The sequence below is a fragment of the Podospora anserina genome, chromosome 2 (assembly GCF_000226545.1).
Source record: "Podospora anserina S mat+ genomic DNA chromosome 2, supercontig 2".
Taxonomy (NCBI): domain Eukaryota; kingdom Fungi; phylum Ascomycota; class Sordariomycetes; order Sordariales; family Podosporaceae; genus Podospora; species Podospora anserina.
This window is the reverse complement of record NW_001914858.1, coordinates 4,146,857-4,160,955: the sequence shown is the minus strand read 5'-3', so window position 1 is coordinate 4,160,955 and position 14,099 is coordinate 4,146,857. Positions and strand designations below refer to the sequence as shown.

The 14,099-nt window shown below is 53.7% G+C and overlaps 6 protein-coding genes across 6 annotated transcripts, besides 1 other annotated feature; 2 read left to right on the top strand and 4 right to left on the bottom strand.

The window, feature by feature from the left end:
* Positions 1 to 541: 541 nt before the first annotated feature.
* PODANS_2_12000 (uncharacterized protein) lies at positions 542 to 1,069 on the bottom strand (the record flags this gene model as incomplete). Its single annotated transcript, XM_001911981.1, has 3 exons — positions 542 to 550; positions 684 to 783; positions 1,008 to 1,069. The coding sequence occupies 3 exons, from the start codon at positions 1,067 to 1,069 to the stop codon at positions 542 to 544; spliced, it is 171 nt and encodes a 56-aa protein (XP_001912016.1).
* Positions 1,070 to 1,677: 608 nt separating this feature from the next.
* On the top strand, positions 1,678 to 2,834 carry PODANS_2_11990 (uncharacterized protein; the record flags this gene model as incomplete). Its single annotated transcript, XM_001911980.1, has 2 exons — positions 1,678 to 2,188; positions 2,245 to 2,834. The coding sequence occupies 2 exons, from the start codon at positions 1,678 to 1,680 to the stop codon at positions 2,832 to 2,834; spliced, it is 1,101 nt and encodes a 366-aa protein (XP_001912015.1).
* Positions 2,835 to 3,056: 222 nt separating this feature from the next.
* On the bottom strand, positions 3,057 to 3,703 carry PODANS_2_11980 (uncharacterized protein; the record flags this gene model as incomplete). The annotated part of the gene is made up of 3 exons (XM_001911979.1): positions 3,057 to 3,136; positions 3,198 to 3,303; positions 3,359 to 3,703. 3 exons carry the CDS (start codon positions 3,701 to 3,703, stop codon positions 3,057 to 3,059), a joined length of 531 nt encoding a protein of 176 aa, XP_001912014.1.
* A 269-nt stretch (positions 3,704 to 3,972) lies between these two features.
* Positions 3,973 to 6,606, top strand: PODANS_2_11970 (uncharacterized protein; the record flags this gene model as incomplete). Its single annotated transcript, XM_001911978.1, has 1 exon — positions 3,973 to 6,606. The coding sequence occupies one exon, from the start codon at positions 3,973 to 3,975 to the stop codon at positions 6,604 to 6,606; it is 2,634 nt and encodes an 877-aa protein (XP_001912013.1).
* Positions 6,607 to 6,982: 376 nt separating this feature from the next.
* PODANS_2_11960 (uncharacterized protein) lies at positions 6,983 to 9,283 on the bottom strand (the record flags this gene model as incomplete). Its single annotated transcript, XM_001911977.1, has 1 exon — positions 6,983 to 9,283. The coding sequence occupies one exon, from the start codon at positions 9,281 to 9,283 to the stop codon at positions 6,983 to 6,985; it is 2,301 nt and encodes a 766-aa protein (XP_001912012.1).
* A 1,445-nt stretch (positions 9,284 to 10,728) lies between these two features.
* PODANS_2_11950 (uncharacterized protein) lies at positions 10,729 to 13,362 on the bottom strand (the record flags this gene model as incomplete). Its single annotated transcript, XM_001911976.1, has 3 exons — positions 10,729 to 12,464; positions 12,519 to 13,203; positions 13,264 to 13,362. 3 exons carry the CDS (start codon positions 13,360 to 13,362, stop codon positions 10,729 to 10,731), a joined length of 2,520 nt encoding a protein of 839 aa, XP_001912011.1.
* Positions 13,363 to 13,861: 499 nt separating this feature from the next.
* Positions 13,862 to 13,998: a sequence feature (pseudogene).
* The last annotated feature ends 101 nt before the right edge of the window (positions 13,999 to 14,099 follow it).

Here is a 14,099-nt window from a genome sequence, read left to right as displayed (position 1 = left end):
ATCAAAGCAGATGTCGAGATCTATTCGCTGGGCACGCGCGAACAAAACAACAACAGCAAACAACAAGAATGCACCTTGAGTGTGTGTTTGCAACTTGGGTCATTTCAGTTGCTCTTCTCAGAAAAAGCACAAAAAAGGATGCTTTCACAAAAAAAAAGGTAAAACCCGTGATAACTCCCACTTTGTTGGCCTTGGTTTCCCCCTTATCCCATGCAAATAATGAGTGAAAAGAATCCCAACGCTGGCCGCCTTGTTGATCTTTCGGAATATCAGTTGTCGGTTTCCTTCAGCCCGTTTTCTTCCGTAAAGTGGTCGTCAAATCACAAAGTTTGTCCCTTTTTTGTTCTTATTTCCCAGCCGGCGAAAAAGGGTGTTCTGGTTGGTATCCGTCCCCCCCCACTTTGCCCATGGTTTCCCCAAAGAATTCCGTTTTTGTCACCGTTTCCCTTTCCCCTTCTCCCCGTCATGTCATCAAACCACAAAACCCGGAAGCCCCGTGGTTGTCAAACCCTCCATGTCTCCCGACATTAGAGTGGGTGATTTACCGGTACTGTTGTGTCACATGTTAGTATTCTGTATGTTCGGTTCTGAAGTGGCATCGGCGGGGGTGTGGATGTGTGAATCGCTCGGGGTTCTGTGTATGTGGTGCTCGGATCTCGAAATCGGGGGAGTTGTTATCGTACCTTGACGAAACCAATGTCGGCAGCCTTCTCACGGAAGCACTGACGGCAGATGTTGAGGCCGTACTTGCGGATCAGACCAGCCTGGTGGGTGCAGACACGGCTATATATCGAAAAATCTATCGTTAGCCACACTTGTTCTTCAAGGTTCTCTCTCTCTTTCGTGTGAAATCGTGATGGCTTATCCCCCTCCCTCCTCTTTCCATTCCTCCTCTTGCCCAAGAACCCTAGCTCTTCCCCCATCCGATATGCCTTCCTCCTGGTACCCATGTTCGTCGGCGGTATCGTTCGTGATGGATGTTGTGGGGTTTCTTTGTGATTCCTTACCAAGCGCGAGAGCCCTTGCCGTAAGTGCGGGGGCGGGAGTTCCAGACAGACTCGTGAGACATCTTGAGAGATTGATGGAATTTTTCCTTGCGAAAAAGGGCAAATTTCGGAGAGGGGTGGGTTTGGCGTGAAGATGTCGTCGACGGAGAGCGGTGGTCGGCCGGAAATGTTGCTAGGGAGTTCCGCAATATGGACACGAGATTTTTCTTGTGCGGGAGGGCTTCGCTGGTGGGTGGCTTGTGCGTTTGTGGCGCTTGGCCTGGAATTGTGGGTCTTTTTACTTCACCGCCCGCTGGCTGATAAGCCCCGTATCTTATCGCTTATCAGCTGTCTGCAGATTTGACAGGGATTTGATGGCATGTTGGGACAGTGCGCTTGCTGCAGTCGCTGGCACTGTTTCAGATGGCGGGGCGGGAGCTGCAAAACTGGGGAAGCTTTCCAGCCGATGTGCCAGGATTGCGCCGCCAGTTGTCAGCGAGCTCTTCTGCAAAGTGGCATCTTTTTCTGGGATTTCAAAGCATCCCTTGATTTGCATTTGCCTGGAGGCATCTATTCAATAGAGCCGGCTCTCTGAATTTATCCATCTTTACCTTTTTCATCGGCCCCTGTTGCATCGAGCTCGATTTCAAAACACCCATCCCGCAAACCGCCGTGGTACGACATCACCACCATGGTTCTCCTCAAGAGCTTCATGCTCGCCGGCCTCACGGCTGTTGTCGCGGCCAAGTCTGCCGTCCTCGACCTTATCCCTAGCAACTTCGACGAAGTCGTCCTCAAGTCCGGGAAGCCCACCCTCGTCGAGTTCTTCGCCCCATGGTGTGGCCATTGCAAGAGCCTTGCTCCTGTCTATGAGGAGCTCGCCCACGCCTTCGAGTTCACCAAGGATGTCCAGATTGCCAAGGTTGATGCCGATGCCGAAAGGTCGTTGGGCAAGCGTTTTGGTGTCCAGGGTTTCCCTACACTGAAGTGGTTCGATGGCAAGAGTGACAAGCCAACAGAGTACAATGGTGGACGTGACCTCGAGGCTCTGACCGCCTTCATCACCGAGAAGACTGGTATCAAGTCCAAGAAAAAGCTCGCTCCTCCCAGTAGTGTTACCTACCTGACCGATGCTACCTTCAAGAACACCATTGGCGGTGACAAGCACGTTCTTGTTGCTTTCACTGCTCCCTGGTGCGGACGTAGGTGTCCACCTATATTGAAATCTCAAAACCAGAATGCTAACTCAGCTCCATAGACTGCAAGAGCCTTGCCCCCACTTGGGAGTCTCTTGCCACCACCTTCGCCAACGAGCCCAACGTCGTCATTGCCAAGGTTGATGCCGAGGCTGAGAACAGCAAGGCCACCGCCAACGATTATGGTGTGACCTCGTATCCCACCATCAAGTTCTTCCCCAAGGGCAGCACCACTCCCGAGGACTACAACGGTGGCCGTTCTGAGGAGGCCTTTGTTGCCTTCCTCAACGAGCAGGCCGGTACCCACCGCGCCGCCGGCGGCGGTGTTGATGCCACCGCTGGCACCTTCGCCGTTCTCGATGAGATTGTCACCAAGTACATTGGTGGCACCCCCCTTACCGATGCCGCTGCCGAGGTCAAGAAGGCTGCTGAGAGCCTCAAGGAGGATGCCCAGTACAAGTACGCCGAGTACTACATCCGCGTCTTTGACAAGCTTAGCAAGAGCGACAGTTTTGCTGCTAAGGAGCTCGCCCGTTTGGAGGGTATCCTCAAGAAGGGTGGTCTGGCCCCTACCAAGCTTGATGAGCTTACCACCAAGACCAACATCCTCCGCAAGTTTGTCGAGAAGGTCACTGGCAAGGATGAGCTTTAAACAAGTGTGGATCTGGTGATACAGAAATTTATAAAAGGCAAACGTTCTCCTAAGGCTGAAAAAGGCGTAGGCGTTGGGAGCGAGTGAGATGGCACGTGTATGATAATATTTTGGGTAGCAACAAAGGCAGTGTATCCCATGAGGTTTAACAAACAAAACACGACTCCTGAAAACTCCATGAACTCCTGCTCGTAATTACAGATGCTCTGGCCACGCATGATTTCAGCCGGAGCTTGACTTCTTGTCCTTGTTGGCTGCTAGCTGTGCTTCAAGATTGTCCAGGCGACGCGACATCTCGTCCACTAGTATTATTCCGTGAGTGACCAGGCCACATGTTGGTGGTCGCCAGGGGTGATGACTTACTTTTTGCAAAGATTTCACTAGAAACGCCAGCAAATTTGTTCGAGAGGGTGTTCAGAAGGTCTTCGAGTTGGACCGTGAGCTCAGCATGGGCGTTGTCGCCAGAGGCCTAAGGGGTCATGGTTAGCTTTAGTAGCTTTGCACACAGGAAGGGGGCAACTTACATTTGTTGGACTCGTGTTGTTGGCGTTGGATTCGTTCTTGGAAGCCATACTTATTTTTGTCCGGTACTTTTGTATGCGGAGACTGAAGCAGTTTCTGGATGATTGTACAGTGCGGAAGAGGTTGCTGTCAATGTGTTTTTGATCATGAGCAGCTGGTTCAACGGGTGGGGGGTTGGCTTTCAGGGCACTATTTGATAGCACGGTGCACAGCCCAGTAACGACACTGTGGTAGTCAGAGGGCCGCGCGCTGTTCGATGCCAAGCTTGAAGGTACCCTTGCAGCAGCTGCCTCACCCGACGATATTATTACGAAGACATCATCGTCCATTAAAGCATCACTTTGCATGACGAGACTTAAGTTGCTCACGATAATTCGAGTTTTGTTTGTTTCCTTCCAGATAAGAACTACATTCGTCGTGACTCTACCCTCTCATACTGATTACGACATCGCCCAACAGTAGCAAGGATCACGAGACCCATACAAGTCGTCGCCTCAAGGTGCATCATCCAAATCTCAGGCTTTACATACCGGGAGCTCGTCGACATTGAAATATGATTCCTACACCACCATAGTAGCTTCAACTAGGCTGGCAAGCAAGCTGCGACTCCGCCACGATGCCTGAACAAGAACAGGATGAACAACAGCGACGGCAGCAGAGTGACCGGGGGCAGATGCTCCTCTTGGTGCTCATCTTTTATCTCACATTCTTCTCTGAGAGCGATGCACCAGCACTGATATCAACACCATATCTCACCGCCTCAGAAAGGCTTGGCCGCCAGAGGGCTGCTCACGGCATTCTCAACAGCACCAACTGGGGCGACTTTTCTCCCCACGCACACAAGGAAGGGGCGCCGCCATGGCAAGAGCCCAAGTATCTCAATCTCACCGGGTTTCGGGAAAGTGACGGTCTCGCATGGGAGGATCTTGATTATTTCAAGGATCGGTGTCGTCAGTGGAGCAAACATGCCTACCCACCGCAGGAAGGAGGGGACGAGTGGGCTCATGGTTCGGCGAAGAGGACATGGCAGAATGCGACGGGCACTGTCCAGGGGAAGTGGATCCGTCGTCAGGGGTCGGCTGCGAAGTACAGAGATAACTTCAACCTCACTGCCGTTGCTCCTGGGGTCAATTGGATGGTGGACGATGTCGACTGGGGCTGGAATGTCACTGGGTCTCACGGCACTGTTGTCCTACGCCTTGAGGAGGATGACACACCAGATAGCTGCTATCGGGAGACTCCAAAAGATGAGAAAGAGAGCCATACGGCGGGTGTTGCGAGGGAGATCTCAGCTGTGGCAACTTTTCAGGATGAAGAGACCTCTGCTGCCAGTTTCGTTATGCAACTTTACGGTGTTCACTGGCCATTGCAAGGGTCGATGATTCTGACTACAACTAGTGAGAAATTCGCGGGCATCTTTGGCTTGCCTCACCTCACGCCTCACGCCAAGTTTTTCGAGACGAGTCAACGTCTGTTGAACCACACTGTCGATGAAACGCTGCGAGAGAGAGAACGTAGCAGGCTTCCAGATATATCCAACCCATGGAATCCGGTCATTGAAGGGGACTTTGGTGGCACACTACCCCGTTGTGAATACATTTTGTATCTGCAACTGCATGCCCTGGACCATCACTATACACATGACAAGGGATTCATGGATTCGTCGCGTTCCATTATCGACGATCTGGAGCGGGAGCTTCGCTATCCTACTGGCGCTCGAAACACGAAGCTACCTGAGCTGCAAATGTCCCTCGTCGCCTGGTCGCCTGACTGCTCATATTATCTCGAGTCTAAGGGACCTCCCTTATTCCCACCCGCAGATGGCCAGCATCTTGTTGGTGTCAAGGAGGAGGTGCTTCTTTCTCGGGTGAACTACTCGCTGCTAGTTTTCGCGTTTGTATACGCAGTACAAGTCATACTCTTGAAAGGGCAGATCAAAGAATCCCCCACGCCCTCTACGCTCAATCGGTTGAGCTTTTGGAGCATGTCAATGATGTTGCTGGCAGATGGCCTGGTTTTCTCAGCTTCATCTGCTTGGTCTGTCAGTGCATCTGACGGGTTTCACTCTGCCTTGCTGTTAACATTTGTCTCGTTCATGTCATCGGCTATCGGAGCTGGACTCTTGGCCAGCATCCGTGGCAGTGAACCAGAGAGGAGAGCTCGCGATACTCCTCCAGCCACCAACACGGGTACTACGAACACAACCACTACCGCCCCAGCACCACCTCCTGCTCCGGCAGTCCCACAGACCTCAGGCACTCTGCCCCCGCCAGTAACAGCTGGACCTCCCAGGGCACCCTCTCCCCCGATCATTATCCCTTCAGACCAAGACATCGACGCCGAGATTGCAGAAAACGTCGCAGCCGGCGCAGGCGCCGTCCCAGGCCTAGGCACCACCACCACAGCCCCAGCAACGACAACCACACCAACCAACCGCCCCCAAACAGCCCAATTCGCCCCCGTAATCTTCTACTTCTTCCTCCTCATCCTCGCCATCATGGTCCTAACAATCCTCTCCCTCTCCTGGCCCCCCCGCGCCCGCTCAATCTACATCAACACCATCTCCTTCCTCTACTTCTCCCTCTGGCTCCCCCAAATCTGGCGAAACGCCCGCCGCAACAGCCGCCGCAGCTTCTCCTGGAACTTTCTGACAGGCCAATCCCTCTGCCGCCTCGCCCCGTTTGCGTACTTTTACCTCTACGACAAAAATTTCTTGTTCGTCTCGACCGATTACACAACCTTCTCCATCCTCGTCGCCTGGGTGTGGGCCCAGCTCCTGACGCTGATCCTGCAAAACTTTTGGGAGCCCCGGCTGGGCATCCCGTTTCCGAGAGGTTGGATGCCAGAAGTGTGGGACTACCACCGCATCCTGAGGCAGGATGACATCGAGAGCGGGGTTGTCGTCGGTCTTGAATTTCTCGAGTCTGCTTCGTCGTCGTCGTCGTCGTCGTCGACCGCCGAAGGCCACGGCCACGACCACAGGGGGCAGCTGAGGGAGAGGGCAAAGGAGCTGAGGCAGAGGGGCATGACGCTGAGGAATGTGGACTGCGCCATCTGCAGGGAGGAGATGCTGGTGCCGGTCGTGATGACGGGCAAGCCGGACCCGTCGTGGAGCATGGCTGACATGCTGGAGAGGAAGTCGTACATGATCACGCCCTGCCGGCACATGTTTCACACAAAGTGCTTGGAGCAGTGGTTTAGGAAGCGGCTGGTTTGTCCCATATGCAGGGAGGATTTGCAGCCGCTTTGAGAGATTGTTATACACAGTCTGCAGTATCCCTGGATGATGATGTATAATAGTTTTTAGGTTGAAAGCGGTGTTTTTATATCCACATTATAGGCGATGATTCTGATCGGCATCATAACTCCGGTAATCATGGAGGCGTTTTAAACATTATATTCCGCTGTATTCCTTCTGGCTAACAATTTCTCAAATACATGCAAAGCGTGTCCTTCGCTGAGAGTTACCCATCCACACAACCATGGTAGGTATTCAACCATAACTCGTCCATAAACCACAACAAAAGAACGATAAAAAACTCACCCAATCACAAAACATCCCCTTCACAATCTGACACCCCACCTTTGTAAAAACCATCATCCAAAAACCGATCCAGCATCCCCCTTTAAACCCAGGGCCTCACAGACCGACTGAAAATCCCATCCTCACTCTCCTCACTCCCCCTCACTCCCCTCTCACCCCGTCCCACATCCTCCTCTTCCTCAACAACCCCCTCTTCCTCAACAACCCCCTCTTCCTCCTCCTTCTCCTCCACCACCTCGCTGTTCTCATGGCCCCCATTATGCCCAATAACCCGTCCCATCAACCTTCCAAACCCCCTCGGAATCTCTGGCAACGCCGTCAACGAAAACCTCCTCTTCTTCCTCCCCTGCATCGCAGCAACAGCAGCAGCAGCCCCCGCCTGCGCAGCCTCATTTCTCCTGGCATTTATCATAACCTCCGCATAAGAAAGCGACCTATTATCCCGCCCGCTTGCTCCTCCAACAAAGGTGGTGGTTCTCCTATCACTACCACTACCACCACCGCCGCCACCCCCAAAGATATCCGGCACCCCCATCCCCCTAGTCCCAACTCCCTCCCCACCCCTCCCAGCAAACCCCCAATCCTCACTACTCATCGCAGCAGCACCCTGACCAACCCTATGCCTCCTCTTCTCCGGCACAGGCGGCGGACCTCTCAAATCCAAAGGCGGCAACCTATCCCTAACCCGCTGCTCGTGTCTCCACCTATCCGCCTCCTCCCGCTCCCTTCTAACCTGCTCCACAATATCCCTCGCCCACTGCGGGCGGTTATTCCAAAGTTCTCGACGCTCTTCTTCATCCTTCTCGGACCTTACGTACCACGGCGTCCCGTCCTCATTATCTGGTGGCGGGTACGGGCACTCCGGGATCTCGAGAGGAGGACAAAGATGGTACATGTCGTGGTAGAGGTAAGGGGGAGTAACGCTCCTGTCTATTCCCTTGCCTTTTTCTCTGCTTTCGGTGCCGAACGGGTCAAAAAAGTAGTCACCTGCTTCGGCTACCATGGAGGCGTAGTCGATGACTTCTTCGGATTGTTCTTGTTCGGCTGTAGTGGTGTCTGTTTGGTTGCTGTTCGAGGCTTCGTTGCTGCTCGGGGCTTCGTCCTTGGTAATGGTCATGCTGGAAGCTAGTGTCTGGGCTAGGGTGGTATTGATGTGGTCGTCATCCATACTCGCTGTGACTGGGTTGGTCTCGGCAGTATTATTATCATCATCACTCGTGTCCGCCACACTGGTGTCGCTGGTGTTCGTGTTGGTTTTGACAATGTCGGAATCGCCACCAGCTGCAGACCATGAGCTAGTCTGGGAGGCATCTTCAGTCGATGACCGTGCCTGGTTTTCATTGTCGGCGGGGCTCCTATCCCCAGGAGACAAAACACTTGTCTTACTCCCCTCAGCGCGGGAGCTGCTACCTCGAGCCGGCGGAATAGGAGGACATGTTGATGACAGTCGGCGGCGTGATTCATCCGGTCTGTTCTCCATGTCGGATATCCGATTGCCTTGAGCGCCAGCAGAGGAAGATTTCGTCGATGACCGGGGAAGAAAACCTGCAAAAAATCTCCTCAACCGCTTTCTCTTGTTGCCTTTATTGGAGCTGGTGATGGCCAGGTCTATATCCTGCCCCTGTTGATAATTTTCACTGCTGCCAAAGAAAAGAGGATGAGAAAACTTTTTGCTCTCTCGCCCGTTTGTGGCAGCAGAACCCATGGCAGAAATAACCTCGAAACCTTCTTCTTCCACAACCCCCTTCCCCGCCGAGACTGATAGGCGTTTTGAGACCGAAGCTTCACCATGGCTTGCATCAAGGCGCCCGCCAGTCCGCCCCTCCACACCTTCCTCCGTATCAACCACATGAAGACGTCTCCATTTCCATACCCTCTCCTTACCCCGCCCGTCTCCGACAAGATCCTTGTAGCGATACTTGAAATCCCCTCCCCTCATGTTCACATCACACTCCGACGACCTTCCAGACTCAGTCCCGACAGAGCCCTCGACAGAGCTTTCGCCAGAGAGCCCCCCCTCCGTCGTCATGGGCTGCGCCGTCCGCGTCGGATCCCCAGCCGCCAACTTGTTCCCTCTCTCAATCGAACGGCAGATGACATCAACAGCCTCCTGCGCCCTGTCTTTCCGCATTTTCCAATACAAATCGCTCCCTTCCTCCACCCCCTTCATCTCAAACTCCCTAGTCAAATACTCATCAGAACAAAACTCCTCATGGTCCTCTGCTGTATACAGCCCGCCGCTCCAGCTGCCAAACGAATCGACAGACCTGTGGGATCGATGCGAGCCCGCGGCGGTAACCGGCGGGGTTGGATACGACGAGTTGGGCTCAAACCCACCCGTCGGTTGACCGTGAGGGTTGCGAGGAGCAACATACCCCGGCATTTGCTAAAAGCCGTGAACCGGCGCATCTGACCCGTTATTCCGAGTCGCGCCGGCAGCGACATCCATTTGATTGCCATCTCCTCCTGGCAGACCAGCCTGCTCGCCCAGCACCCGGTCCGGCACGGCGCGGTAGTCTTCTGGCTGAGCTGCTTGGTATCCTGGCAGAGGTGCTCTGTATCCTGACATAGGAGCGTAGTATCCTGGCATGGGTGCTTGTGGCGAAGGTGCTTGGTATCCTGGCATAGGTGCTTGTGGCAGAGGTGCTCGGTATCCTGGCATACGAGGGCAATATCCTAGGATATGAGGGCAGTGTCCTGGCATAGGAGCGTAGTGTCCTGGCATAGACAGTTGTGGCAGAGGTGCTCGGTATCCTGGAATACGAGGGCAGTATCCTGGCATAGGAGCATGGTATCCTGGCACTTGGCCGGGCTGGTGATGATACAAGGCAGGATTGTACACCAACGTCCTGTCGTGGGCGAGAAGGGCCCCCTGGTCTGCTCGAGCTGGCTGAAACTGGGACGTTAAGGCCGGTGTCTTGTTCAAACCGGCCATCTCCTTCTGTTCTCTTTGCTCGACCGCAGGTGTTTTTGGTAGATTCCGTGATCCGTCCGCCGTTTCATCGCAAGAAAAGCCCTCCTCGTCGTCGTCTGAAAATGCACAGTTGGCAGCAATTGTATCGGGACAACCACCCCGGAAAATCTGAACATCATCATCGACGGGCCGTATGCTGTTCTCGGCGCTCTCCTCAGGACTCACGGAATGGTCCCCCATGGGTGTTGGAGAAGAAGGAGCAGAAAAGATGGTTGCTGAGCTGCGTGTATGTAAAATCCTTGAAGGATAAGCAATGATAGTAGGTAGCACTACAAAGTAGAGTAAACAACTGGATAACGAGACGATCGTCGTCGGATGATGCAAACTTGAGACAAAACCAAAAGAAGAAAAAACCGGCATGTGGTTTCTTAAACAGCCAGACCCACGTATGTGCCTGCCTTGTGTGAGCACCACCCACACACCATGGATAAAATAACGGCAACTTACACCTTCCTTTTTTTAATAAGAAAATAGGCCGATTGACCCTCATTTCAGATCTATTAACTATCGTTTGAGGTTTATTAACATTTCTCGAGGCATGGTTCGGAATAAAACATGTGTCGACTTACAGTGCCATTTATCTTGTCGATAGGGTGGTACTTTCTTGCGGGCACACAGTCGAAAGAGCAAGAGTAACGGAGAAGGAAGCAGCTGAGATGGAAATGCATTTGGTATTTCTAAGCCCGCTCTTGCGCTGAGTATCAAGTGGACGGGATCGAAACGTCCACAGAAACCGACCAAGTCTGTAGAGAAAATCCCCAACCCGCTAAACGCCCCAAAATGCTGTAACTGCCCTCAAAAGGCCTGTGATGATGTATGTATCTCCTGTACTGGTAACCTGGCTGTCTTTTTTTTCATTCATCCTCCTCATTCTCAGCGTCCTCCACCGAAGCCAGCCGGGCGGTGCTCTTGCTATTATTGGTACTGCCGTTCTGTGCACTTGGCCAGGCAGACCCATTGCTTTCTGAAGCTGCTCTGCTCCTACCTGCCTCAGCCTCGGTTTGCGGAGGGGAGGTAGTTCGACCGCCGAAGAGCTGCGCCGGACCACCCCAATTTGGAGCAGCTGAAGTGGCTGTTGATGCTGTGTGAGATGGAGACACAGTTCGTTGTGTATTTGAGGCAGCAACTGATGGCACAGCACCACGTGCTTCAGCTGTTTGCGATGATTCCGCCTCATACCCAGCGACCGAAGTCGTGTCTCGGCCTAAAGGACTCGTGCCCCTGGACAAGGAGGATCTTGGCCTCTCTGGAGCAAGGTTCTGCAACCTATCCCTAAGAGCGTTCGCAGGCAGCTGGCCCCAGAGCGGACTTGGTTCTACCACCCCGTTCTCCGCCCTTTGAAGAGGGACAAGTGACCAGCCCGCCGGAATCGTCACACCCTCGGGAAGATCTGGGCTTCCAGCAGGAATAGCCGCTCCTGATTCAGCACCCGGCCTACCAATAGTAGGCTGGGCCCTCGGCAGAAATGCATGCACCTGCGCTTGCAATACCCCTGGATGATGAAGCGCAGGATGAGGCTGTCCCTGAATATAAGGTTGGCCTAGCAGCATGACAGGTGGCTGGGTAGCAGGTTGGCCTGCCGGTTGAACTCCTGGTTGAACAGCTGCCTGAGCAGGTGCCTGAGCTAGATGCTGGATGTTAGCCACAGGCTGAGGAGGCACAACAACTTGACCTGGAACAAGAGGTATTCCTTGTCGCTGACCAGCTTGTTGTGTAGGCGTCTGGCGCAACCGTGTCAGTTCGTTGACCATGTGCTGGAGAAGATACAACTCGTGCGCGGCATGGTTCAGGTTGGCCATCTCTTGCTGGATTCGCGTGCTAAGGTCAGTGAGCTGTCCGCGGATTTGATCCAGCCCAGCACCAGGTGTATTGACGTTGACAGCGGCATTGTCAGCCGGTGCAGGAGCCGCGGGTGCGGGAGGCGCAGGGTGAGCAGCATCTGGCGGCATACCCATTCTCTGAGCCATCTCTCTGATCTCCTCAACGCCACCCTGGGCAAACCCAAGTCTGAGAGGCCCAAAGTTAAACATCCGGACGTTGCGATTCCTGTTGTTCCCCTGAAGTCCCGCCGCTCCCCCTTGTGGTGGTTGACCTGCAGGAGGCTGACCATTTGGTGGAAACTGTGCTTGCGCCGGCTGATTTGGGCCAGGAGGCAAACCGAGCCCCAACCTGAACACCACGGCATCCCCGTTCCTCGCAGGTTGTTGACCTTCGCGTGCGACAGGACGACGGCAGGTTGGGCATACTTGTTGACGCTCCAACCAACTCTTGAGGCAACCGAAATGCAGGATATGGCCACATGGAAGTTTCTTGGCGCGCGTTCTCTCGATCTGGTTGGTATCGTTGGGATCCCAAGGGCGCATTTCTTCTCTGCAGATGATGCAGGTTTCATCTCTGCCAAGATCCTCCACTGTAGCATCGGGGTACTGGTCCATGTGTTTGAGCGCTTGTCGATAGCGGAGGAGGGCTCGTAGACGCTTTAGGAACGACCTCGCGGTCATGAACCAGTCTCTGACGATATGTATGGGGAAGTTGAAAAAGATGACAAGAGCGCAGAAGAAGACGGTATACAGAGTAAGCTTGACAAAGTCTGTAAACTGTTAGCGGTTGAGCAGAGCATTTGGCAGCTGTCGTAAGCACTGACCTGCAAAAAGATCCAGGGACAAAATCCAGTGCCCCTTGGATTCCCAACCTGGCACTTCAATGTCCATCTCGTCGACATCTTCCTCGTTGGGCAGTTCCTCGTCATCATCCTCAGCGGTACCCTCAGCTCTCCGCCTCAGAATTTCGGCCCTCTGCTCTCGAACCTGGCGACGGCGTTCTTCCAAGCGTTGTTGTGATTGGATCCTGTTGACCTGTTGCTCCACCAGCGAGAGGATATACCGACCAGTCGTGTGCAGGGAGCAGACCGTGAGGACGGCAAACTCGAATAGGAACATGACCATGACGGTACGGCGGGCTTGTTGCCAGACGGTAGTGGCGGCATAGCTGAGCAAGAAGACGTCGTAAAGAATACTGACCAGCAGAGAGACGCTGAGTCTGGTATGGAACAGTCGGGGGTTCGCAGGGGGTTGTTGCTCCAGCACTTCGACGCGACCTTCACTGATCCAACCCCACACCTTTCCAGTGATGAGCGCGGTAAACATGATCACAAAGGAGGGGCCGAGTTCGTCCCGGAATATGGTCATGGCAAGGCAGGTTTCGGTGACGGCGAACCAGCCCCGTTCGTAGAGTTGTTCGATTTCGGTCGGTCGCAGGGGGCCGAAGCAGAGGCGTTGGAAGCCATACACAAGAGATCCATAGACAACAAACACCAGATTTGCGAGAACCTAAATGGCCTGCTGTCAGACGAGCCCCAAGGCGTGTAAGTGGGCACAAGAGGGACGTACCAGGAGAGACATGCTACTTTGCGCAAGATGGACCATGGCCGAGTAGAAATTGGCACGTTGATAGAAAGCGGATGCGACCACGGCGGCTGCAGAGGCCATGGAGGCCTGTAGTTGGCAGCATCAGTCAGTATGTTGATGATATGCACAGTTCACGAGAGCTCCTTAACCCGTCGTGGAGCTGGAGGTTCAACCTACCGTTGCGTACCACTGGAGCCGCATCTTGTTGGGTTTATTTTGCAACAAGAGCGCAGAAAGCGGGAGATGTCTGTTCGATTAAGTGGTGATTGTTAACGAAGATGGCGGCAAGAGTCAAGTCGCCATGGTTGTTTGCGCAAGATGGAGGTGCCGCCGCAGTTGGAGAGCTCTTGAGATTATGGTAATCAATTGGCCACGTTATGGAAAGAGCCAGGATCAGATGCCCGAGCCGAACGACACCACCACCTGTGACAGTGACGCTGCCAAGCCACCAGCCACACCCGACTTGCATTCCATCGAATGAGTGGCGGTGCAGCTGTTTGCTGAAGAGCTGAAGAAAAAGGGGGCTCGGTCCAATCACATCAATTCATTTTTCATTTACAAGTTCAACGCCAAACCATAAGCAACTCTCCCCTCCATCATCACTCCGGCCTTGCTCGCAGCAATTCGAAGTCGCCCAAATCTTCCAGCTAATACCTGGTACTTCATTGCGGTTACAACACTTTCACAACTCAATCGGCCGGATGAAATCCAGAAAGCGTCCTTGCATACGTTGAGTCAAAAATGGCCAAGTGGCGAAGACACTCTGCCAAGTTTCGATGAGAAACGAGACATCTCACGATGAATGTGTGAGGCCTTGA